At 39.0% G+C, this 25,611-nt stretch overlaps 1 protein-coding gene and 1 long non-coding RNA gene across 2 annotated transcripts in view; one reads left to right on the top strand and one right to left on the bottom strand.

The window, feature by feature from the left end:
• The window catches only part of plcd3b (phospholipase C, delta 3b), a 73,332-nt gene that overhangs the window by 11,103 nt on the left and 36,618 nt on the right, over positions 1–25,611 (bottom strand). Inside the window, exons 9-13 of the mRNA XM_086065038.1 lie at positions 24,219–24,371; positions 15,960–16,052; positions 15,737–15,890; positions 11,713–11,829; positions 10,637–10,815 (exon numbers count right to left, since the gene is read on the bottom strand). Coding sequence (XP_085921164.1) covers positions 10,637–10,815; positions 11,713–11,829; positions 15,737–15,890; positions 15,960–16,052; positions 24,219–24,371 — 696 coding nt within the window. The remainder of the gene's footprint in view (positions 1–10,636; positions 10,816–11,712; positions 11,830–15,736; positions 15,891–15,959; positions 16,053–24,218; positions 24,372–25,611) is intronic.
• Positions 7,452–10,959, top strand: LOC147157246 (uncharacterized). The gene is made up of 3 exons (XR_015091820.1): positions 7,452–7,591; positions 9,216–9,507; positions 10,645–10,959. It is a non-coding gene; the product is annotated as an uncharacterized LOC147157246 (long non-coding RNA).

The raw sequence follows: 25,611 nt of genomic DNA, 5'->3' as shown, positions 1-25,611 counted from the left end.
GGCCTAAATAAATAAAGTACGGTAAGTGGAGACTTTTATCCACGTAGGGAGGTTCTGTCTGTTTGGGTCCGCTGCAACTGGTTTTTCGTCTTCCAAATTGTCTAAATTTTAAATGAGATCTGTGTGAACAAGTTATAGTTTGATGTCGTTAGAGAGTTGGGATAATTCCGACGATATTGAACTAAACACGTCGTGGGGTGGTGCATTTTTAAGTGACGTAAATGCAGCCTGTAGAGATGAAGCTTTTTTTATACGGGAAGAAGTAGTGTATTTAATTTGTTAATTTGTTTTGTTTTTCGTCAACGCTATGAAGAATCCTTAGACCATAATATATATTGAATAAAAGGGTTTGCCGGATGACGTAAAAAGTCTTTCTTTTTACTAGGGATCGCGATGATTATGGTATGCGCTCTGTTTTTTAAACAGTTTTGGCCGATGGGAGGACTACTATCATAATTGTTCATGGCTCTTGGTGAGAAAATCCTCGTTCACGTAATATGTTTTTTGGAAAAAAGCGCCTGTTTGAAATTGAACAGTATTGAGGGGTCCAGGTTGATTACAGCGATGATTGGATTTTGTGTCACTGTATTTGCAATCGAGAGATTAAGTGAAATTTTATTTTATTTTTGGCGTTCCTACGATTGTAGTTTTGGGGTCAGGATTACCGTATGAATTCCTTTTGTTCTACGGTTGAATTCGTTAGCGCGTGACAAGTTAGTTTGAAAATGAGCGCCTTGCAAAAATTTTGCAATATATGGAGAACAGTTTAGCTCAGCGGGATTGGATAATAACCGCTGTGTATAAACGAGAGGTCACGTGATTCTTATGTGTGTCTGTTGTGTGGCCATATGTGTTAACCTATTGAACTATTATATTAAAAGTGAGACGTCACTGTATTGAAACCGAAAGTAAAAAATAGCCTACAGACAAAATGGAGGCGATTTCGACCCGGATACAGAATGGTTTGTCCTGAATGCGCTTCTGGTTCAGAGTCGGGACTTGTGAGTCGCAGCCGTGTGGAAAAATAAAAACGTCGATATAAATTGAACAAACAAACTATGGATCGATTGTATGAAAAGCTTTCGCTGGACAAAATGGTACGTCAGACTTTTGTATTTTTTTTGTTGGTAATGATGTAGTGGCTGAATTTGATGCTAAAATGACTCCAGCATTTGTGGAGCAGTTTACGGGTGGTTTGTTCAAAGTTAACCCGTTTATTGAAATCACCGTACAAAACTGCGGTTTAAATGCCATAAGATTTGTAGACAACGAATTGATAGAATAAAACCGTTTATTATTTTATAATGACTAAAGAGTGTGTGCGTATGCATTTGAGTGTGTGACCTAGCTTCTAAAAGGTGGGGGTTTGTGAGTGAGAAATTTGCATATGGGGATTTTGTTTGTTTTTCTTCAATATTTTTAACTAAGTTTGGTGTTGTTTTGTGTGAGATGAGACTGTTGTGATAGTGGCGTTTGTTTATTCCCCCCCCCCCCCGTTTCTAGGTTAGAAGAAAAGGAGGGGGCTGTGCGTTAGAGCATAATGTGTCCTCGTAATGGGACTTTTTCTTTGTCAAAATGGTAAGAGAGGAATGATAAACAATATAAAATAAGTAATAGTATTTGAAAGATATTGTTGAGTTTTTGTAGAAGAATATTAAATTAGTGTTTTATTTTTTTATTTTTTTATTTTTTTTTAGTGACTGAGCCAATAGTCTTTACACTTTAATGATTGATGAAGATGGTTAATTTGTTAACTTTCCCTTTTCGGGACAAATGAATAAAGAATAATGATAAAATAATGGCATTTTGTTTGAGCTGTGTTGAGTTGACATAATTGTGCCTACATCTGTACAGCTGTGGCTAGAAGTAAGATAGTTGAATAAGAAGTTATAAATGTTTTTGAAATTGACATAATGATAATGATTTTTAATATTTGTTTTTTCTCTGAGTGTGTCATTTCAGAAACTGATGTTTGAGTTCCAAGGCAGATGAGGGTTTGATGGCCTTCACTGATTACAAACTGCGAACGGGATGCGCCCCAGCTGCTGATACGTTGTATTTGCAAGTATTGCTAGTAGCTATTTGGAAGGGGTATTGAAAAAAAAAAAAAGAGGCTGTGTTTTTTTACAAAACATTTTTGAGAAAGCAGGAAGTGAACTGTCTTGCTATGATCCCATATCCTCAATCTGGCATTTTTAATGCATTGTATCAACGAGTGTGCATTTTTTGGTCAGGTGAGCTCTCAGAAAGAAAATGTGTCATCGGATCCACATTGCAGACAGCGTCTGAATGGATGTGGCAGAGATCAAAGGTCAAAAGCCCAGAGCAACAGTCTTCTCCTCCTGTGCCTAAAAAAAACATGATGTTCACCTTCCACAATGCCCAGTGACTGTGTACAAGCCTCATTACAGATGTCTCCTCTCATCGAACTTTGTCTGACACAGCCCCGCCCTGAACATTGACTTTTGAAAGCTGGTGGTCTGACTGGGATGCGACTCCCAATCAGTAAAATGCTGCACGGTGTATGCAAGGCATTTTTAATGTGTTGAGTGGGGAACTGTGATCTATAGCAAGATATTTCAGGAAATTGAAAACGACATATGTAAATTTGAAATGAGGGATTGAGAAAATTTATTTCAATCTATAGCCTACTAAATTTTTGCCTATATTTTTGGGAGAATCAGTTTCTGAATTGGTACAATGGGAATTTTATTAATATGATATGATACGATATACTTTTATTTTCCCCGTGAGGAACTTTTTTGGACTTCGTCCAGCTGCAGCTACAGTATAAAATAAATTATAGAATAAAATGAGTAGTAACAAGTAAAAGGCTAACTAAGAGTTTGATGTTTAATTTTTTTTTTCACAGCACTGTGATTTATGAATCCCAGAAATATTTTGTGTGCTGTGTTTTTTATGAGCCCCGCTAATATGTAAAAGATTAGCAGTTTGAAGATAATTTTTAGTTTCATTAAATCAAGGAAATGGTAGATATTTGTAAATTTTGTGTAATTTTATCCTCAGCCCCACTAATCTGTAAAAGAGATGAGGTTGATTAGCAGTTTAAATAATTTTTAGTTTGCTTAACTCTAGGAGAATTAGATTAATATGGTTACCTCTATTTTTATGGCCCCAAGGTCATCATATATTAGTGTCTTAAATTGTATCTGCTTGTGCTCATTTTTATTGTGTTTTGTAGTTTTTTTCGTTTATCTCATAGCCTGATTTAGAGGGTTGTGTTATTTACGACGTCTTTTGAGTTATGAGGTCTCTATTTTATCCTCCCTTTATCTTGACGTGTTTGAAAAAATCAGTGGATCTTTGTCAAAATGAGGGAGTTTATGTTTAAGAAATTAACCAATGTAGACGAATTAGAAAATTAAATACAAAATGAAAAGGTTGTGGTTTAGAAAATTAAAAACAAACTTAAAAACAAAATTAAAAAGGTTGTGGGGTATCGGCCTACACTCCAATTGACAGGATGAGTTTGAATGGGATAATTCACAGTTTGAGTTTGAAGAAATCTACAGGGAACAAAACAAGAGCGGAAGAAAGGTAAGCTTGCAGCGGGAAAGAGGACAATAATGCATATTCGCCGAATGAAGGTAATTATATTATATTATATCTTTTATCTCAGAATCACATTTGAAAAATGTAATGTTTGGAGCCCAGTGTTTGCAAAAGAGTATAGATAATATGAATATATGTGAGTTTTTTCCAGCATGCCATGATTCGGCCGGTCATGGGATTCTGGGAAGAGAATATATGAAAAAATTACCTATTATTGAACAAAACCTATTTGAAAAATAAATATTTACAAGCTCTGTCTTATATTAATGAATGAGCGAATGTCATTCAACTCAATCAAAGGCTGGGCTCTATTTTAATGTCACAAAAATAGATATTTTCCTGTTCCAACAGCACAGGACCTACGGATCTTAACCAAATAACATTTACTAATCCCAACTAACAAAAATTATCAGGGTTTTTCCTCCAAATAAAATTTATGTGTGTTTATGAGAAGACTAAAAACATATTCCGCTCTCAGGTTGAAAGGAGAGACGAAATTCCACAACTGGTCTACAAGGATCATCAATCTTATCACCTCCGACCTGGGAGCCACGTCAGCTGACCCAGTGTTCGGTTCTGGAGCGGCCGTTTCGACATCATTCGACATCGTTTTGACATCATTCAACGGATCAAGTCAAGTGCCTTTTCTTGGGCAATCATTCCACGAAGAGTCACATTTTCGGGCAGAATAATCCCGGTGACAAATCGAAGAATTTGGGTAGTCTACCCCAGATTCTTAAAGAAGAGAAAAACTATTGCGTCACTTTTTTCATTCAACAAAGAACTTCATCACGAGATGGCTTCAAAGAACACATATTCGTCTGCCGATACATTGCGACACTTTTTAATGAACAACATTTTATGTTAAGCCTCACATATGCTATGCTTATTCCACTAAAAATCTTTTAAATGTATCAAATTGTTTTTTAATGTCATATGATTGCTAAACTACCTCCTCTTCTGCTAAAGGGATGTTTTAAGGATAATTGATTAAGTAAGTAAGTTTTACCGTCATCTCGGTCGTTTAGTGTGAGATGGTAAACTTTGCTGTTTTAGGTCAGTCTTTTCCTAGTCTTGGCTTTACGACAATATCAAACGCGTTTGATATTATCTTAAGTCCAATAGATTAGATACTTTGAAAATGAATACGAGAGTGCAGAGTGCCATGAATGAACACCGGCAAAAATGTGCCGCGCTGCGGAAATGGACACCTACGCAAAAATGGACCATTCCGAAAGAGGATCAGGTGGTAGAGCTGTGTTAACAATAGCCCAACTTATTTATTCTATCACTTTTGAGTAAATATTCACCACTTTAAATGGTGCCATTACTGAATGTTTAACAGTGATATCTGTTGCTTTTTACTTCGAGAATCAACTGCTGTTTAGCTCAGTGGTTTAAGCACAGCGCTCCCATGCTGATCATGCATAGTGGTGTGGGATCAATTCTCTGCTGGAACATCCACAACGTTTTATTTAAATGCTGATAAAATGTTTTTATACAATATAATAGTTATGTATACAGTACAGGCCAAAGGTTTGGACAACCTCACATGCAATGCATTTTCTTTATTTTCATGACTATTTACATTGTAGATTCTCACTGAAGGCATCAAAACTATGAATGAACACGTGGAGTTATGTACTTAAAAAAAGGTGAAATACCGGTAATTGAAAACGCGCTTTATATTCTAGTTTCTTCAAAATAGTTACTCTTTGCTCTGATGATTTTTTTGCACACTCTTGGCATTCCCTTGATAAGCTAAAAGGGTAGTCATAAAATGGTTCTCCAACAGCAATGCAGGAGTTTCCAGAGGTGAGACTGCCAAGAGTGAGCAGTAATCAAAGCAAAGGGTGGCTATTTTGAAAAAAATAGAATCTAAAATGTGTTTTCAGTTATTTCAAATTTTTTTGTCAAGTACTTAACTCCACATGTCTTCAATAAGGATCTACAATGTAAATAGCCATGAAAATAAAGCAAACACATTGAATAAGATGTGTGTCAAAAGGTTTTGCCTACAGGCTATTGTATTTTATATGTATACATATTTTATAACTTGAGCCACGCTCGTATTCTGCTGAATTCACTCTTCTTTAGTTTTTTTTTTCTGCTGCTGAATTCACTCTTCTTTTTATTTTTTTCTGCACTAAATACTGCATACAATATAGGCAGCTGTAGCAACCCTCTTCTGCTTCTCTGTTTATAGGAGGGTCCTGTGTGACGTATTTTTAATGTTTTGCGCGTTGCATCACGGGAAACTGTGGCAAGAAACAACGTGTTTTACATGGCGTTCAATGGTTTTGCACATTTGGAGGAGGATAAAGAGAAGCAGATGATTCATTCATGTTGTGCCATCAATTGTACGGCTCGTCAGGGGCCTGATAAAAAATATATTTTTTCGCATTCCCACCGAAAGGGGCCGCAAAAAATTAAAGAAATGGCTGCGAGCCAGGAGGGTATAACTTGACAATCAAAGCCTGGATTCCGACTGATGCGGACGGGTTTGTGAGGCTCACTTTGCCGGTAAGTACTTGTGACTATGGATTTGTTATTTGGAAAGGATTTAAGCCCTGCAATTGGCTGGCAACCAGTTCAGGGTGTACCCCGCCTACTGCCCGAAGCCAGCTGGGATAGGCTCCAGTACACCCTACTGCCCGAAGCCAGCTGGGATAGGCTCCAGCAACCCCTGCGACCCTTGTGAGGACAAGCGGTTAAGAAAACGGATGGATGGATGGATTTAACAAAATAATAAATCGAGTGTGTGCATTATAAAAAAGTCATATTGTTTTGCGGTCTTATTCAGGTGTTCCAAAGCGCGATCGACCACCACCCTGACTTGTTCCTCGTCCTGAAATGGGCTATCCTGGATCAGTAAATGAAAAGGCTAGAGGAAAAGCCATCCAGCGTTACGAACGGAGGATCAAAAGGCAACGAGAATCAGAATTGTGCCTAGTTTTTCACTTGAGTGTCCACATATTGTTTATCTTATCCGAATAAATATTGCATTCTGCATCTGTGTTTTGATACCTGCCGACCTCACTTGTGTACGCAGTAGCTATAGTTGTTAAGTCCTATCCTGACAGCTGCATTAAAGGTGCTACAATGCTAGTGTGCTAACCGTACGTAATAGGGGTGTGAATTGCCTAGTACCTGGCGATTCAATTTGTATCACGATTCATAGGTCACGATTCCATTCGATACCGATTAATCCCAATTCGAATCTATAAATTGATTATTGCAATTTTTTTTTTTTTTTACTCAAATTTAGAAAATACTAATCAGTAAACTTGTACATGTATACTGTAAAATTTGTATGAAAATGTATTTATCTGAAAATTCAGGCTTATAACTGAGCCACTGCATTTAACAGGTTGCAGTCTGTTTCATGTTTGAACAGCACTGAAATAAAATATTAAGGCTTAATATTCCATTAATATAACATTCTTCCGTGCTTAATGTGTGAATCCTAAACCTAAGTAAGACGTTTTGTTGAATATTCCCATAAAAAAATTATGTTTACAAATCGATTCGGCCGCATATCGAATCTATTTGAGAATTGCGCGCTGTAATATTGCAATATATTGCTGAATAAAAAAAATTCTAACACCGCTAGTACGTAACATGACTGCATGTTCGTCCAAGACTGTATTTGAAAAGAATTGTGTAAGCTGTGATATTTAGTTGTTAACTAGAGACCAGATGCCATTGAAATTCTCACATCACAAGACAAGTGTCACTGTACTAAAGTCACTGCATTTCCAAAATAAATAAAGAATAAGGTGTGCTGCTTGTTGACATAATTCCACCATGGAACTAATGATTGTTGAGTGTGTTGGGGGGATGATTTTGGAGTGACGTACTTCCACAAACTTAACTGTAATGCGATAATGCGATAGACCCTCCTTCCCTTTGGCACCACAAAGAACACTTCAATGAAGAATAATTACCCAGCTTTGCACAGGATTTTGTATTAAATAAGAGTAAATGTCCCCAAAGTAGATGTGTGGCCAGGAAACAGGTGAGTTGGACCAAATTTTGTTATCATCCCACGTCTCATATTGGCCTTCAAAAGTTTCAGTTTTGTCGCCAATAAATACATTAAGCTTCTCCGTAAACCTCAGTCCGCCATGTTTTCTGCAGCCACCCGCGCATGCGCTAAAAAATGTCAACAAAGGATCCTCCTATAGGTTTCTACTGTTAACTTTGTTAACATTTTTACTGTTTTACTTTATATTTTAACCATTTTGTATTTAGTTATAGCTGTGTAGATGTAGGTATAATTATGTTAACTCAGTATGGCTCAATGAATAGAATTGCATTCTTATCTGTCTCTGATTTATGAGAGGAGAAGGGCAACGGGTTCCTTCCATCTGCTATTTGGAAGGGAGTGTATGTTGTCTGGTACCTGTCTCTGTCGGAAGAGACAGGCTGATGTATGATTGTTTTTCTCTAATCTGATTTATACCTATGGGAACTCGGAGAGGGAGTAGAGAGGGATTTTTCTGGTATTTACTGAGTTGTAAACAAATGTACTGTGGGCTGATGGGTGGAGACTTTTCTATTCACCCACTTTTGAATAAATGATGATGTGACGGAGAGCCGAGGACACAATCTGAACAAACTACTTGAGAGTTCAATTGTTGTCATCAAAAGCTTTTGATACCTTTGCAAAGGGACTTCTTCACCAGGATCTCACCATTCAATTAATTGAACACGCAAAGAGTACAATACTTAATATTGTCTACTCTAACACTACCAAGAGCATGATGGGGAAATTTGCACTGTGGGTAAAATAAATACCTGAAGAATCTAGTTGTAGTCTTTTGATTAGTGACCCCACAAAATTCACAGTCTTTGTAAAATCTCAGTCTGAGACTAGGCTAAAGACTAAAAACTCTTGACTAGTCTTTAGATGTGAGCTAGTGTGAGATGGTAGTTTTACAAGAGTATTTTCCAAATCTTCTCAAAAGTCTTCTGATGTATAGGCAGCATTCTATGGCATTTTGACCACACATACAGGGGAAATAATTCCGGATTGTACAAACTTGTAAAGCCTTTGTATGATCGCATGTACTCATTAGTGTAAGTGAGGGGGAAATTCAACCAGTGTTGAAAGAAGCACTCCTTTACACTTCATAATAAGGCAACGGTAACATCCTCCAACCTGTTCAGCTTGCACATGCATAGTGTATAATGTCATTGTCATCCAAGTGATTATGAATTCTCTGGGACGGAAAGTTGACGGATAAACACAAGTTGTATTTCATCCCTCCCGACCGCCAGGTGGTGGTGCTGAAACGGCACGGAAATCCCCCACGCACATGCGTCACTCGAGAAAGAATTCATAAAAGGACATTTCCAGGGTTCCGGCTGACGTGTTCCTCATGTATAAAGGGATCATAGCCAGAACCGAGTCTCTTTGAACCTTCTCGCTGTCACTCGCGGCGGTGTTTACTGCTGTTCTTCGTTGTCGTCGCTGGTGGCCTGTGATCTTGCGGGCAAAACGCAGGTCTGCTTCTTCTGCTGCCTCTGACCATCGGAGCAAGAAGAGTCGGGCGGACTCTCAGATTGCCTTGCAGTTGAGCCGTTTGCAGGCGAGTGTGATGGCAATACAGGGTAATCAAAACCCTTCTGTTTCTCAGGCCTCTGCAGTGGCGACGCCCTATGCATTGATGGGCATGCCGAATGCAACACTCCAATTGCCCTCCCAAGCGGATGACGTCGCAGAGGATGCCGTATCCAACCGGGATTCTGAGGCATGTTCGGGGATGGACTCCACTGCCCCGTCTTCTCCTCCTTCTGAACGTTTTTCAGCTGGAGTGGAATTGGTGCACACTGTTATGCTTAGCGCTTTCCAACGTTTAAAGTTGGACACGTCTGGCTTTTTTCAGCCTCCTACTGAGTGTGGCCTCTCGCCAATGGACTGCTCAACAGGTTTGTGAATTTGACAAAACTAACGTTAATTGCTGCAAAACGGAAACAGATACAAATGTACCTTTTTTTTCCTGATAAAAGAACAGAGTCTAATCTTTCTTTTGTTAGGTTACACGTTTTTATAGCAATAGAACACAATATTCTGTGGGACTTGAAAATCAGTCAAAATCCAGTAAAACAGCTGGGAGCGAAGGGGGTTGCTTCAGTGAAAATGGCTGGGAGTGAATGAGTTAATAAATGAATTAATGTATGGAAAAGGGTAGTGATTGTTTGACCCCTTCTGCCAATCCAACATCTTTGCAATGGTAATAGAGTGCAACATCAACCACACTTTGATGATTTTGACTACACTAAATTCTGTAGAGTAAAATTGACTATTTAGAGTGGGACCAAATAGACTCAGTTTTAGAGTAATATTTACACTTGGAAGAGTGTAAAATAAAGAATTGGGAAAAAAAAGAGCCACCCACGGGTTGCGGAACAAACTCACGACCTTCAGCTTAAGAGACTCCCTGAGCCACGCTGCTCCTGCTATTTCTTAATATATCGCTCGTGTCAGCTGGGATCTTCCTAACTCTAGAGGGAACATATATATATATATATATATATATATATATATATATATATATATTTGGAGATTCGCAAAGTAGCAGTAGGAGAGGCGTAGCTTGTGTGGTAGTGTGGCAGTCTCCCAAACGGAAGTTCGTGAGTTTGTTCTTTAAGGGTTGTTCTTCAACCCTTGAGTGACTTTTATTTATTTATTTATTTTCAATTCTTTATTTTACTCTCTTCCAGAGGAGGCAAATCCAGATCCACAAAATAAAAACCCTGCCACAGTTTGGCTTTAGCCCCAGGTGCTGGCTAGCTAGCTTCCTAGTTAGCTCCCGTGATGCTCGTTTACCTGCTAGGGAACTAGCTAGCTAGCATCAGGGGCTAAAGCCAAACTGTGGCAGGGCTTTTACTTTATGGACCTGGATTTGCCATCTCTGCTCACTTCCAAGTGTACATATTAGCCTACTCTAAAACTGAGTCTATTTGGTCCCACAAAAATAATTTACTGTGTAGTTTTTATGCACTGCAAAAAATGTGCTTTTATTCGTACTAACAGTTACTGTGTCGGTTTTCTTACCCTAACAGTGAAAAGAACAGGTGCATGGCCAGGACCTCCACCAACATTCTCTGGATTAAAGGTGGAGTAAGGCTGGCACATGAAAGCGGGCTTCAGAATGTAGCCACACTGACCATTCTGCAAGAACTTGCCTCTATTTAGATCCATCTGTTCCCCAGGAGTTTGGAAATTTAGAGCCACTGGGAAAAACACAAGACAACAGTGTTTGATTTCATCCATAACACATTTTTGAAAAAAGCTTTGGGACTTGGGTTTAGCTTTGGGTGCATGTGGTACAGCCTGAAACCAAAATATATTTAAAAAAAATAACTCAGAATCTCAGAATGATGCTATCCCTTACCAAAAAGTAGTATACTTTAAGTATATATATATATATATATATATATATATATATATATATATATATATATATATATATATATATATATATATATATATATATATATATATATATATATATATATATATATAATATAGAGTATACTTAAGTATACCTAAGTTTATTTTTCGAGTGTACTTATTCTTGTACTAAAAGTAAACTAAGTAAACTCCTTGGGACTAAATTGGAACATTTTAGTACACTTAAAAGTATATTTAAGTATATTAACACGTATACTTAAGCATACTTTCAAGTATACTTTATAGTATATATTCTGCCCTTCAGAAGTTCATTGTTTCTCTCCACTAACACACCTGATTCATGATCAGGATTGCTATCAGGATTCCGTAAAGCTTGCTGATTAGCTTATCATTAGATTCAGCTGCACTGCAGTAAGGAAACATGGAAAACAGGCTGGATAGGGCCTCTCGAGGACCGGACTTAGGCCCACTGTGCTACAGTATGTAAACTTTTAGTATATGTGTATATATACAGTATATATAACTTTAGTATGTTTTAGTATACTTACAAGTACACTTAACATTTACTTGGTGCAGTATACTTCCAATAAGTACAAGAAAAGCAAACTGGATGTATAATCTCCTAATTTTGAGTATACTTAAATATACTTATTTTTAAGGCTTATTATCCTGTATGCTTGTTCTTTGTTTTAAATGACTGCTTTAAGGGGTCTTACCAAGTTGGCAGCCTCCATTCCACATGTCCTGAGGGTTGTAGTTGGAAGACTGCAGTCTCTGCCCTGATGGGTAGACCCGGCTAAGATGGTGGCTGTTGTGACGCACAAAATACATCCCTGAAGGATAACGACAAAAAAAGAAAAGAAAAAAAAGGCCCGTCAAGTCAGATACACAGATCAGAAGAAATGCCACACAAAACTGATTTTTACTTCACTACCATAAAATAATAAATATGTAAACCACAAACAACCATACTTTCATTTTTGGTATTTTTAAATAAACATTGTTCATATCACATTAGCTCAATTACTAACCACTTATTAAAGCCAAGCAGAGGTTTAATACAAAAACATAAACCACTAATAACTATATTCTAAATTGATCTTTTTAACGTTAAAATGGGCCCGTTTGATTTGGACCATGACACTTGGACTGTGCACTACTCAGTATTTCACCAAAATGTTTTTTCTCCACTGCAATTCATATCCATTGGGGATAATACAGCTAATAAGTTATCACTCCCATAAATCAGTTACACCAGCACATATTTTTCAACAGCTCCATCAAAAACACATTACTTTTAGGCCCCGTCCAGATGGAAGCAAAGCCGGCTTCGTTCCTCAAACAAATCTCATACACACAGAAGCATTTCAAGACTTGCGTGTGTCCAAAAGAAGACGTTGAGGATGTTTAACGGCTTTAATGTATATGCCAAGTCTGGTGTGGCGCTGTAGCGCAGCCACGGGGAATTAACGGAAAGCGTAGAAGAAGAAGAATCAGCGAAGAAGACGAACACCTTTTTTTTAAACTTTATTGCAATCTACAGAACAAACATTGCTTTGCATGTATCGAAACAACATGAAGAAGACAAACACAGGAGAAGTGAAAATGGCGGGTGATTCAAGAAGAAGCAAAATATTTAGCTGCAAAAGCTTAAGCAAGCTAAGGAGGCAAGCGCAAAACGACTACAACACGGCTATCCGCCATTGTTGTTGACAGACTGACAGTTCACACGAGAATGGGGTAGATGCCACGGACTTCCGAGTCTTACAGATCAGCGCTGTTTCCGGCCACTGCTGGCCGCGTTTCAACACTCGCACCCCCATCTCTGCGCCCCCCCAACCGCGCTCCTGCTCTACTGCTATGTGAAATGCTTCGGACACTGAGACAGACACTACACACTCGCAGTCTCGCACCTGTCAACGGGAATGCGCAACCGATGGGCACAAAGGCGGAAGTGCAAGTACTGGGATGCAGCCCACACGTCAACAATCGGAAACGGAAACAAAGTTGATGGGTGAAAACCCGGAAGTCACGCCTCCTCCATAGCATATAGTCCATTGTTGCATACGTCATCAAACTGTTAATGTGTCGCCATCGAGCTGCGACCATTACATCATCACTGGAGGAGTATCCTGCCTATAGTGTCCAGACGGACGCGTACGGTTTACGTTTTGAAATCTTTCCACTCTGGAGCCCGGTTTCAAAAGTGATTGGTTTCAAGCTCCAAAACCGCGCCATCGTGTGGACAAACGACCTAAATAAACCGTAAGAAACTTGTGAGGATACATTAAAACTGGCTTTCGTGTGGGGCCTTAGTCCGCTTCAGCCGAACACAACATTGTGAACTACATGGACCATGATATTTGGCACCGCTGAGCCAATAGGAGCACATGATAATGAATTTTTTTGTCACTGCTGTTATTATGTACATAGTACAATATGCTTTTTTTCCAATATGAGCTCCCCCCATATACATCCCTACTTTTTACTGAGGTGCTTCTTCTAAATTTTAAACAAATAATTACCATATTAAATAAGTATCAGCAGAGCAGCTACCAATCTTTTAGATGGCCATCAAGCTTGGAGACAATGGACTCTGCACATAATCTCACATGTTGCTGAAATATGGCTTTGTCTTTTCTGGTTTTGAACATTTATTTTGTTATTCTACCAAAATAACTATCTCAGACGTACAGTACATCGTTTTTGTAAGTCCTCATCCAAAACGCCAAGCAACAAATTGGAGGAAGGCATTAATGTATGCCTCTTCTTATATCCACAGAAATTAAGGTACAGTAAGTCAATATTGAATCTAACTTTGTGGTGTCATCAATTTCCTAATAAACAAGCTTGGTGTGTTAATTAGAATAAGTATACAAAAAAAAAAAAAATGAATCAACTAATTTTCTCAACTAATGTATATATATATACATTAGTTGAGATATATATATATATACACACACACATATAAACATATATTCACACATATATATAAACGGTGGCTGACTGGTTAGCACGTCTCAGTGCAGAGGACGTGAGATCGAGTCCGGGCTTCGGCCTTCCTGGGTGGAGTTTGCATGTTCTCCGAGTACTCCGGTTTCCTCCCACATTCCAAAGACATGCATGGCAGGCTAATTGAACACTCCACATTGTCAATAGGTGTGATTGTGAGTGTGGATGGTTGCTTGTCTCTGTGTGCCCTGCGATTGGCTGGCAACCAGTTCAGGGTGTACCCCGCCTACTGCCCGAAGCCAGCTGGGATAGGCTCCAGCGCCCCCCGCGACCCTTGTGAGGACAAGCGGTTAAGAAAATGGGTGGATGGATATATATATATATATATATATATTTATAAACAGAATCCCTCTATGACTTCTGAGAGAAAACAATTATTCACAATCTTACTAATGAAATCTGCATTTAGAGCTTCTCCCACACTTATTATATACTCATTGGTACAACCGTACGCCACGCACGGTGGTATTTTCGCTGGAGTGGAAGAAAATGTGAAAAGTGGCAACGCAGGATGGCCACCGCCAGCTTCACTTCTCGCTTCAGCATGAGTAGCACAGGTTATTGTTATTATTATTATTAGTTTACATCCGTGCTGTATCAGCCTGTGAATCCACCCAAGATTCCATGTTTTTTTTGAAGCTTTGAGCCAGGACAGCATGGTAGCGTTTTTATTTCACTTTTTTAACTCAAGAGTTATGGTTACACACACATGTCTGCTAGCATTGGGCTAGCCGCTAGCATCACGTTTACAGCGGCCGACTTGAATGACGTATGCACGCTTTTCTCGTCAAGCACAGATCTATACGGTAACTGGATTAAGTGTACGCATGGTGATGTGAGGACTTCTATACTATATGTAAGTCCGTGGATTAGCAGCGCTCACCAGAACAGCTATTTGGGATCAGAAAACATGCATTGTCAAGCGTACCGGAACGCTAACAGTGCGTTCTTTGCACGTTGAGAAGTACTTGGACGCTCAAGGGAAATTTTTAGAAGTGCCGGAGCTCCGTACCGGTGCGTTCTGGCCCACTTAAAACACTGGATACAGGACTATATACTTAACGAGTTTCAATGGTTTGAATATACTTTACGAGTTTCAATGGTTTGAATAGACGTGGTTATTTTACCGTCCAACGTGCCATGAAGGCTGTGACGTCATGTTCAAAAGGTCTATTGGCTCAGTGGTGAAAAATACAGTATCATGGTCTATGTAGATCACAATGCTGTGTTCAAATTCATGTGTTTTTGACGGGAGCTATAATAATAATGTGCTGGTATAACTGATTTATGTGAGTGATAACCACCTCAGTGGCCAAAACTTTCCTAATTAAAATTAAACTGCACTAATAAAATAACCACCAGAGGGTACTAGAACTGCGCAAATGGAATACAACCGCACCTTTCTTTTTTTCTTAAAAACAAAAACAAAACAACCACACCTTTTTAACAGATGTGCAGCTTCTAATACCATAACATGACGACGACGATATTGTGGAAATTTTAATATCACAATATTGCAATATTGTCGCTATCGTTACATCCCTAGTAAAAAGCTCACTATTGAAAGGGTAGACATACCACATAGCTACAGTATATTGTAAATGTATTTGGAAAGATGCTATGGCAAGATACAGTACCTGTTACAAATCCTCTGTAAAGGTATATAACTTGTTCCTTAGTTGTCACATTTGTAAGTAGCTTTCAATACATAAACAGTGTATACAATACCTGAGTCTTTAACATGCCTGAGGGCTTCCCTTTCAGAAAATGAGGACATATGACTTGGCGGGGCTTTGTCAGCGTGTTGAAAGCTTTTGAAGTGTACACTGCGGGTGTACACGACCAATTTTGACAGCTCTGGACTCACCGAGGGCACAGCGGGCTGGAGTCAAAACAAACAACTGGTCATTCCCACTACTTCACCGTAACAAAAACAATCACATGTGTAGACCTCATCCGATGAGCTGAGATCTGACGAACTTGATGCGCATGCCTCTGCAGTGCTCTCTTTCTTCCCCTTCACCAGGATTTTACCCTTAAGATCCTGCACGTGTACACAAACACAGCTTAACCACACAGTACAGTACCCACAGTAACGATGTGTTCAACCATTCTGTTTCTGTTATGTTGATTGAAATATTTCTAACATAAAAACAGAAACAGCTAAATCAATATAATACAAAAAAAGAATAAAGAATGAAGGGAAAATAAAAAAAACAATACATATATCATTAACATGTCGAAAAGGAGTAGGAAGAAGTAAAATAATTATTAATTCTACCCCAATATCTTTTCCATTATGAACTAAATCAATTTTATATATATATATATATATATATATATATATATATATATATATATATATATATATATATATATATATATATATATATATATATATATATATATATGCGATTGGCTGGCAACCAGTTCAGAGTGTACCCCGCCTACTGCCCGAAGGCAGCTGGGACAGGCTCCAGCACCCCGCGATTCTTGTGAGGAATAAGCGGTCACGAAAATGAATGGATATATATCAATCTAAACTGATATAAATATAATCATTTAAATATTAATTTATCAATATCAGCAATATATCAGATATTAATTCATAAAAAGACAAAGAAAAACGACAAACTAAAACAAAACAAGAAACCAAAAAACTAACAAATTTACTTTTAATACATTTAATAATGCTCTGTCATTTTCAGTGAGGTGTGTTTTGAGTGTCAAAAATGGTCAGGCATCACAAAATTGTAATTACAATTTAAAAAAATATGTTTTTAACAGAAACAAGTTTGGAAATTACTTTTCAAAAGGCCAATTCATGTGTTTAATAAATCTGCATAATATATGCTGTACTGTAATCTTTACCACATAACACAATTTTATTGTATAATTTATTATATTATGTTCAGGTGAAAGAAAGGTTGTTGAAACGCTGGCTTATACCACTGTATTTGAAAGAACATCTGATGCCTCATTTATGAAAGAGTGCATAGAACAGGTTCAGAAACATCTGTATTTATCCCTTGTCGTACGCACACCAGTAAGTAATGTGTGTTGTCTAGCCTCATTTGCATTGACAAACGCTTCCAAGTGTCCACTAAACAGTATAGTAGCAGCAATCCATTTAAGAAATTCAAAGTCATGGCAAGGAGAGACATCTGTTGAGATGACATATGTGGTACTTGTCTGAGAAGTGAGGGAATGAATAAAGTAGTAGTACAGATCCTTTAAAAAAAAAAAATAGAATATCATGGAAAAGTTCATTTATTTCCATAATTCGTTCAAAAAGTCAAACTTCCATAGATTATAGATTCATGGCCCACAATTTATGTGATTTCAAGTCTCCATTTGTTTATTTTAATACAATTTGGGCTTCCAGCTCATAAAACCCACAAAAACGAAATCAGCCCAAATTTTACAGGGCATTATTTTTTTTTACGCTGAGTGTCATCTACTAAACTCAAAGCATCTACACAGGCTTTCCTAGGTGTAATTAAATTGATTTAGTTTGGTTCAATTGCCTCAGTTCGGTTCCATATGGGGAAGACTGCTACATTGACAACAGGCCAGAAAAACATAATTGATAGGGTAAGACACAAAAGTTCATAGCCAAGGAGGCTGAATGTTCACAGACTGCTGTGTCCAAGCATATCAATGGAAAATCTCGTGGAAGGGCAAAATGTGACAAGAGAAGATGCACCACTAAAACAGATGACAATGGGCTTCAGTGGATTATTAAACAGAGTAGATTCAAGAATCTGGCAGAGATACAGAAAGGGTGGTATGAGGCAGGAGTTACAGCACAACAGTCTGGTTCCTCAGGTCAAGCCACTTATGAGCCTGAGCTGAGCCTAAAGTGTCTCAACTGGGCCAAGGAGATTAAGGAGAAGAAGGACTGTTGGCCAGTGGTCCAAGGCCTCTTTTCTGATGTGCCTTTCATTCATGAATCAAGGTCTAAGGGTTTGGAGGAAGGCGGGTGAGGAACAAAGTCCAAGCTGCTTGAGGTCCAGCTGAATAGCCACAGTCAGTTATTTTTTGGTTTGCAAAATGTTTTAGAGGACTTTATTATTCCCTCTGTCGCAAGGGGGCACAAGCCAGTGTCTTCTTGTGCCGGTCCCAAGCCCGGATAAATACAGAAGGTTGTGTCAGAGAGGGCATCTGACGCAAAACTTTGACCAAATCACCCATGCGAATCAAATATATGACTTCCATACCGGATTGGTCGAGGCCTGGGTTAACAACGACCGCCATCTGTGCTGTTAACCTACAGGGTGTCGGTGGGAAACTGGGCTACTGTTGGTCGAAGAAGGAGGGGAGGAAGGTGTGTTCGTAGAAAGAAAGAAAATAGGAACACCAAGAGTCTAGGACTGAGAGTAGGGACTTTAAATGTTGGAACAATGACAGGAGAAGGTAGAGAGCTGGTTGACATGATGCAGAGGAGGAAGGTGGACATACTATGTGTTCAGGAGACCAGGTGGAAAGGGAGCAAAGCTAGAAGTTTAAGAGCAGGGTACAAGTTGTTCTATCATGGTGTAGATAGGAAGAGAAATGAAAGTAGGAGTTATCGTGAAAGAGGAGTTTGTTAGGAACGTCCTGGAGGTAAAAAGAGTGTCATTTAGAGTGATGAGCCTGAAGCTAGGAATCGAAGGTGTGATGATCAATGTTCTTAGTGGGTATGCACCACAGGTAGGATGTGAGCTGGAGGAGAAGGAGAACTTTTGGTTGGACCTTGATGAAATGATGCAGAGCATCCTTACAAGTGAGAGAGTTGTCATTGGTGCAGACTTCAATGGACACGTTAGTGCAGGAAACAGAGGTGATGAGGAGGTGATGAGGAGGTGATGGGCAAGTTTGGTATCCAGGAGAGGAACGCAGAGGGACAAATGGTGGTTGCCTTTGCAAAAAGAATGGAAATGGCTGTCGTGAATACTTTCTTGCAGAAGAGGCAGGAACATAGGGTGACCTACAAGAGTGGAGGTAGGAGTACACAGATGTATACATCTTGTGTAAACAGTGTAATCTGCAGGAGATCAGCGACTGCAAAGTAGTGGTAGGTGAGAGTGTAGCCAGACAGCATAGGATGGTAGTGTGTAGGATGACTCTGGTGGTGAGGAAGACAAAGACGACAAAGGCAGAGCAGAGGACAAAATGGTGGAAGCTGAAAAAAGAAGAGTGTTGTAATACTTTCAGGAAGGTGTTGAAACGAGCTCTGGATGGTCAGGAGGTGCTTCCAGATGACTGGACAACTACAGCAAATGTGATCAGGGAGACAGGTAGGACAGTCCTTGGTGTGTCATCTGGAAGGAAAGGGGATAAGGAGACTTGGTGGTGGAATGAGGTGGTGCAGAAGTGGATCCAGAGAAAGAGTTTAGCTAAGAAGAAGTGGGACACTGAGAGGACTGAAGAAAGTAGAAAGGAGTACAGGGTAATGCAGCGTAAGGTGAAAGTAGAAGTGGCAAAGGCCAAACAAGGGGCTTACGATGACTTGTATGCTCGGTTGGACAATTAGGAGGGAGAGACGGATCTATACAGGTTGGCAAGGCAAAGAGACAGAGATGGGAAAGACATGCAACAGGTTAGGGTAATAAAGGATAGGGACAGAAGTGTATTGACAGATGCCAGTAGTTTGATTGGAAGATGGAAAGAGTACTTTGAAGAATTGATGAATGAGGAAAATGAGAGAGAACGCAGAGTAGAAGAGGTGACTGTTGTGTACCAGGAAGTAGCAAAGATTAGTAAGGATGAAGTGAGAAGGGCATTGAAGAGGATGAAGAGTGGAAAGGCAATGATATACCTGTGTAGGTATGGAAGTGTCTAGGAGAGGTAGCAGTATAGTTTATGACTGGGTTGTTCAACAGGATCTTAGATAGTGAGAAGATGCCTGAGGAATGGAGGAGAAGTGTGCTGGTGCGCATTTTTAAGAACAAGGGAGACGTGCAGAGTTGTGGAAACTACAGAGGAATAAAGCTAATTAGCCACACGATGAAGCTATGGGAAAGAGTAGTTGAAGCTAAACTGAGAGCAGAGGTGACCATTTGTGAGCAGCAGTATGGTTTCATGCCAAAAAAAGAGTACCACATATGCAGTATTTGCTTTGAGGATGTTGATAGAGAAGTACAGAGAAGGTCAGAAAGAGCTGCATTGTGTCTTTGTGGATCTGGAGAAAGCTTACAACAGGGTGCCCAGAGAGGATCTGTGGTTTTGTATGAGGAAGTCTGGAGTAGCAGAGAAGTATGTTGTGCAGGACATGTATGAGGACTGTAAAACAGTGGTGAGGTGTGCTGTAGGTGTGACGGAGGAGTTCAAAGTGGAGGTGGGACTACATCACGGATCAGCTCTGAGCCCCTTCCTGTTCGTTATGGTAATGTACAGGATGACAGACGAGGTTAGACAGGAATCTCCATGGACTCCATGCTTTGCTGATGACATTGTGATCTGTAGTGAGAGCAGGGAACAGGTGGAGGAGAAGCTAGAGGCGTGGAGGTTTGCCCTGGAAAGGAGGGAAATGAAGGTTAGCCGTAGCAAGACGGAGTATCTGTGTGTGAATAGGAGGGACCCAAATGGAAGAGTGAGATTACAGGAAGAAGAGATGAAGAAGGTGGAGGAGTATAAGTATTTAGGGTCAACAGTCCAGAGCAATGGAGTGTGTGGAAAATAAGTGAAGAAGCGTATGCAGGCAGGCTGGAACGGGTGGAGAAAAGTGTCAGGTGTAATGTGTGATAGAAGAGTTTCAGCTAAAATTAAAGGAAAGGTTTATAAAACTGTGGTGAGACCAGCAATGTTGTTTGGTCTGGAGACAGTGCCACTGAGGAAAAGACAGGAGGCAGAGATGGAGGTGGCAGAGATGAAGATGCTAAGGTTCTCTTTGGGAGTGACCAGGATGGATAGAATCAGGAATGAGTACATCAGAGGGACAACACATGTTAGCGACTTTGGAGATAAAGTCAGAGAGGCCAGACTGAGATGGTTTGGACATGTCCAGGGGAGAGATAGTGAGTATATTGGCAGAAGGATGCAGAATTTCCAAATGCCAGGCAGGAGGTCTTGAGGACACCAAAGAGGAGGTTTATGGATGTAGTTAAAGAGGACATGAAGGTAGTTGGTGTGAGAGCAGAGGATGCAGAGGACAGGGTTAGATGGAGGCAACTGATTTGCTGTGGCGACCCCTGAAGGGAAAAGCTAAAAGGAAAAGAAGAAGAAGATTATTCTCTCTGCTGAAGATATGTATAGAGATGCAGATTTAATCTTCCAGCAGGACCTGGCCCCTGCCCATACTGCCACAAGCACCAAAACCTGGTTTGATGCCCATTCCATCACAGTGCTTGACTGGCCACCCAACTTGCCGGACCTCAACTTCATTGAGAATTTATGGGGTATCAAGAGGAAAATAAGGGACACTAGATCAAAAAACTTAAAGAAGAGCTGATAGCAACCATCAAGGAGATCTGGGCTTCCATAACACCCGGGCAATGCCACAGGCAGGATTGCCTCAACGCCACAGCACATTGAGGCAGTTATTAAGGCAAAATTATTTCTAAACAAGTATTAAAGATTGACATATCGTTTTGAAAATACAATATTTTGATTGATTTTATGTGATCTTAATTTATTTTATTGTTTTTACAAGCACATCAAAAAAATATCTAAAACAATACAAAGGAACTTAAATTGTGTTAAACTCATTCGACTGTACATCCCTACTCAGGCTGCCCTGCTATACATGCATGGGATTATTTTCACACATATTGCATGACATATACTGCATGACAACATGGGCCCAGGCTGCTCCTTTTGCCATACAGCGAATTGGCTAACTTTACAATCAAGCAATAAAAATGATGGACAGAAAACCAATAGGTTTCCATCACTGTCACATTCTTAGAAAACATAATTTAATAATTTGTGTTTTCTTAAGTTGTTCTTTAAATGTTTCCATAACCTTGCTCCCGAACCGCTTAGGACATTTATCCAGAGACCAAACAGCAACAGTCGAATAACATGAGGAACATTGACCCAGAATGTTACACCCCCCACAGTGCAGGACTTCATTTGGTCAGTCAGCTTTTTCATATCAGAGCAGTTAACTCTGGAACTCTGTGCCCACTGATATAAAGACTATCTGTGAATTTAAAACATTTGTCTCCAAACTCAAAAGCTGGTTGAAAACAAACCATTATTGTACCCATATGTAGTAATTGAACAGGGGGGAGTGATTGATTGAGTGATCAGCATATGTGATTGCTTTCATTTATGATAATTTATTTTTTTATTTTATATATATATATATATATATATATATATATATATATATATATACATTTTATTTATTTATTTATTCATTCATGTTGGCAAAATCTTGAAGTGCTCTGTGCAGTAGGACGATCTTTTGTTGTTGTTACAGAACAAGAACATGTTTACACATTTAAAAATATTAAGACCAATTAAAAGAATAGAAACACTATAATTATTTAAGTTCCTTTTGGACCAAACAGAATTTACAATAATATATAATCAGTGGCGAGTGGTCATAATAAGCTATTAATGCAGTGCATGCCCAAGCCCTTCAATAAAATCATGTGTCCTCTATTATACAATACCTTAGTTCTACTGTTTTGGTCTTAAATTACTGTGTAATTTTGTCTTGTTTTCCTCGCGGAGAGCTTAAAAGCCGACAGCTTGGTTCGCGAATGCGCAATGAAATATCAAGTTGTGTTAGTTCCGAGAGGTTGTTTCTGTACGTGCGTCTTTTGAATGGCAAAAAAACTGGCAGTAAAGCAGATTATCTGACAACGCGCATGCACATAATTGGCTTACTTGACTTGTTCTTCAGTAAACAGTCAGTGGTTCAGTTCATTGCTGAGTCACAATAAGTGCCGTTTTCCCGGAGAACTTTTGAGAATAGAATAGAATTTCAAGTGGTCATCCTACTCTTGAAGTAGTCATTACAAAAACGGAAAGGAATTTCAAGGCAGGACGTACGAGAAACATAAATGTCTCGCTGGCTGTCCACAGGTTAGCAAACTGTTGATTGTTGGTTGAAATCGCTTTTGGCTCCCTCCGCTGCGATGTCATTTTCTCTCCATGTTTGAGCCCACTTTGTGGGCACGAGCCAGTTCCAAATACTGTAAATTCCAACGTATTGGCAAATTTGTGGGGATGTGATTGTGTTATTTCACTCACCACAGAGCTGGTTACATTAAAGTGTGTGTGCATCAACCTGCGACAATCCTGAATATTTCCGCTTTAATTTTATACCTACACAGTGGGATTGTGGTGCTCATTGACATAATTCCACCACGGAACTAATGTTTGTTGAGTGTGTTCCCATTAAGGCGGCGGTAGTCACCACAGTATTAAATAATAATTAAATCATATTTAATATTAAAATTAATAATAAAAATACCCCGAAATGTTCCGCTCTGCTGGCACTTGCATATGTGTCACTCCAGCATGCCCACTCCAAAAGGTCACCGCTCACCACTGATATATATTTATTTATTTATGTTGGCAAAAACTTGAAGTTTGAGTGCAGCATGTGCACTGTGCAGTAAGACGATCATTTATTTTTTGGTTGCAAAACAAGAAAATGTTTAAGCGTACAAGCCAAATACAATTCTTTGAAACGTTATAATTATGCAAGTTCCTTTTAGATGAAACAAAATTTATTAAATTATTTATTTAAAATAAATAAATAAATGTAAACAATTCAAAAATTTGTATTAATCTTTTTTTAATGATTATGCTGATTTTGTAATTGTGGAATGTAACAATTTACATTGTAATTGAATTTCGATTAATCGCACAGCCCTAAACACAGAGTAGGTATACAATGCATATAGGGCACCATTATCTGTGTGGGTGACGCATTGTCACATTATCGAGTACGCACATTATGCGTGAACGCTACGAAATTCAGTTGACATATTGCTGAAACCCCCCCCCCCCTCCCCCCCTGCATTAAACGACATGCGCATAATGCTTTTCAAATCAAAGAAAGAATGAATCATGCCATAACTTCTCCAGACCACTGAGATCGCGGATTATTTGTGCATTGATTGAATGAAATGATTGCCTGTTTAAATTTTTTGGTGTTGTGTTCTTATGCATACTTAACGCACGCTTGATACAATTTTTACAGTGAACACATTCATTTAAACTCTAGCATTGGATTTTCAATATGGCCTTTTTTGGTTACGTAACATACTTCCGGTGAAGGCAGGGTGTTGGAATCGAGGCCACGAATAGGCTTGGTGAGCAGTTTGTCACCAAGGATGGTCTGTAGGTGTCGAGCCATCACTGCCTGCTGCTCCACAGAGCAGTGGTTCTCCAAGGAAAGGATCAGAGGGTAAGGCGATGCCTAAATGATGATTATGCATAGTGGACAATCAGAGATCAGAAAAGAGGACAGGAAACATGAAAAACATTATTTTTCAATTGTATAAAATGCAACTCAAAGACATGAATTAAAATCAATGCTTCCCACCAATGTCCACAAGGACACACAGATCAGTTTAAGCTTGCCATCGTTTGATAGTTGGAGGCCATAAACGAAATGTGTTTTTATAATTTCACATGAATCTGAGGATGAAATGGATTAGTGCGCACTCCATCCCTAAAATAGACTGCGCTTCAGTAAATGGAGGAAATCGAGGAAGCCAGTTTAAAATGTTTTTTAAAAAGCAAATAAGTTAAGTTAAAAAATGTGTTTTTATTGATTGTGTTCAAGCCAGTCCTTACGGGAAGGATTTAACCTGACACACATCACAGATGGGCCTACTGCCTACTGTGTGGAGCCAACCCTGTCTGATAGACAGAACTGGAACGCTTTCACTGCACTTTTCCCAATACTTTTGCTTTTGATCCTATTTTTCGTGAGCTGTAGGCCTAACAAAAGATCTAAAACTTTTTCGATATACACAAAAGGACCATTCCTTCAAATATTGTTCAAATATTGTCTAAATCTGTGTTACGGATCTCAGCCAAAACACTGAAAAAACATTCGTGAGAGACGTTCTTTCTCAGTCGTTCTATTTTGAAAAGGGTTGTGTGTGTACGCAGAACATGCATTGAATAAAATTATTATGAGGCAATCAAACAAACCCTGCACAAGTTGTTAAAATAGATAGTAAGGGATAAATGTAGCACGGAAAAGCGGCATTTGTAGTTGAAGAAATGCATGCCGATCAAATCACAAGCAATTGACGGTCATTTGTCAACTGTAAATTTGTGGAAATTTGTTAACTCATTCAGTCCTGGCCATTTTTACTGAAGCAACCCCATTTTTTTAACTGGATTTTGACAGATTTTGCAAGGCCTACAGAATATTGTGTTCTATTGCTATAAAAACATGGAGCCTACCAAAAGAAAGATTAGAGTTTCTTCTTTCATTAGGAAAAAAAAGTATATTTGTATCAATTTCCATTTTGCAGCAATTAGCATTCAAATATAGCTAAGTTTCATCATCATTCACAAACCCGTTGAAAACACTGTCAAAAAGAGCTTGTTGCAACAGGGCCCTGGCTGATCTCGTATACTCTGCTTGCCACATGCTGGCCGTTTTTTGTAATAACTACCATTTCTTTAAGCGACCTCTTCAG

This window comes from Leptonotus elevatus, chromosome 20, assembly GCF_054856555.1.
Source record: "Leptonotus elevatus isolate MCC_2025b chromosome 20, RoL_Lele_1.0, whole genome shotgun sequence".
Taxonomy (NCBI): domain Eukaryota; kingdom Metazoa; phylum Chordata; class Actinopteri; order Syngnathiformes; family Syngnathidae; genus Leptonotus; species Leptonotus elevatus.
This window is presented reverse-complemented; position numbering and strand designations above follow the sequence as displayed.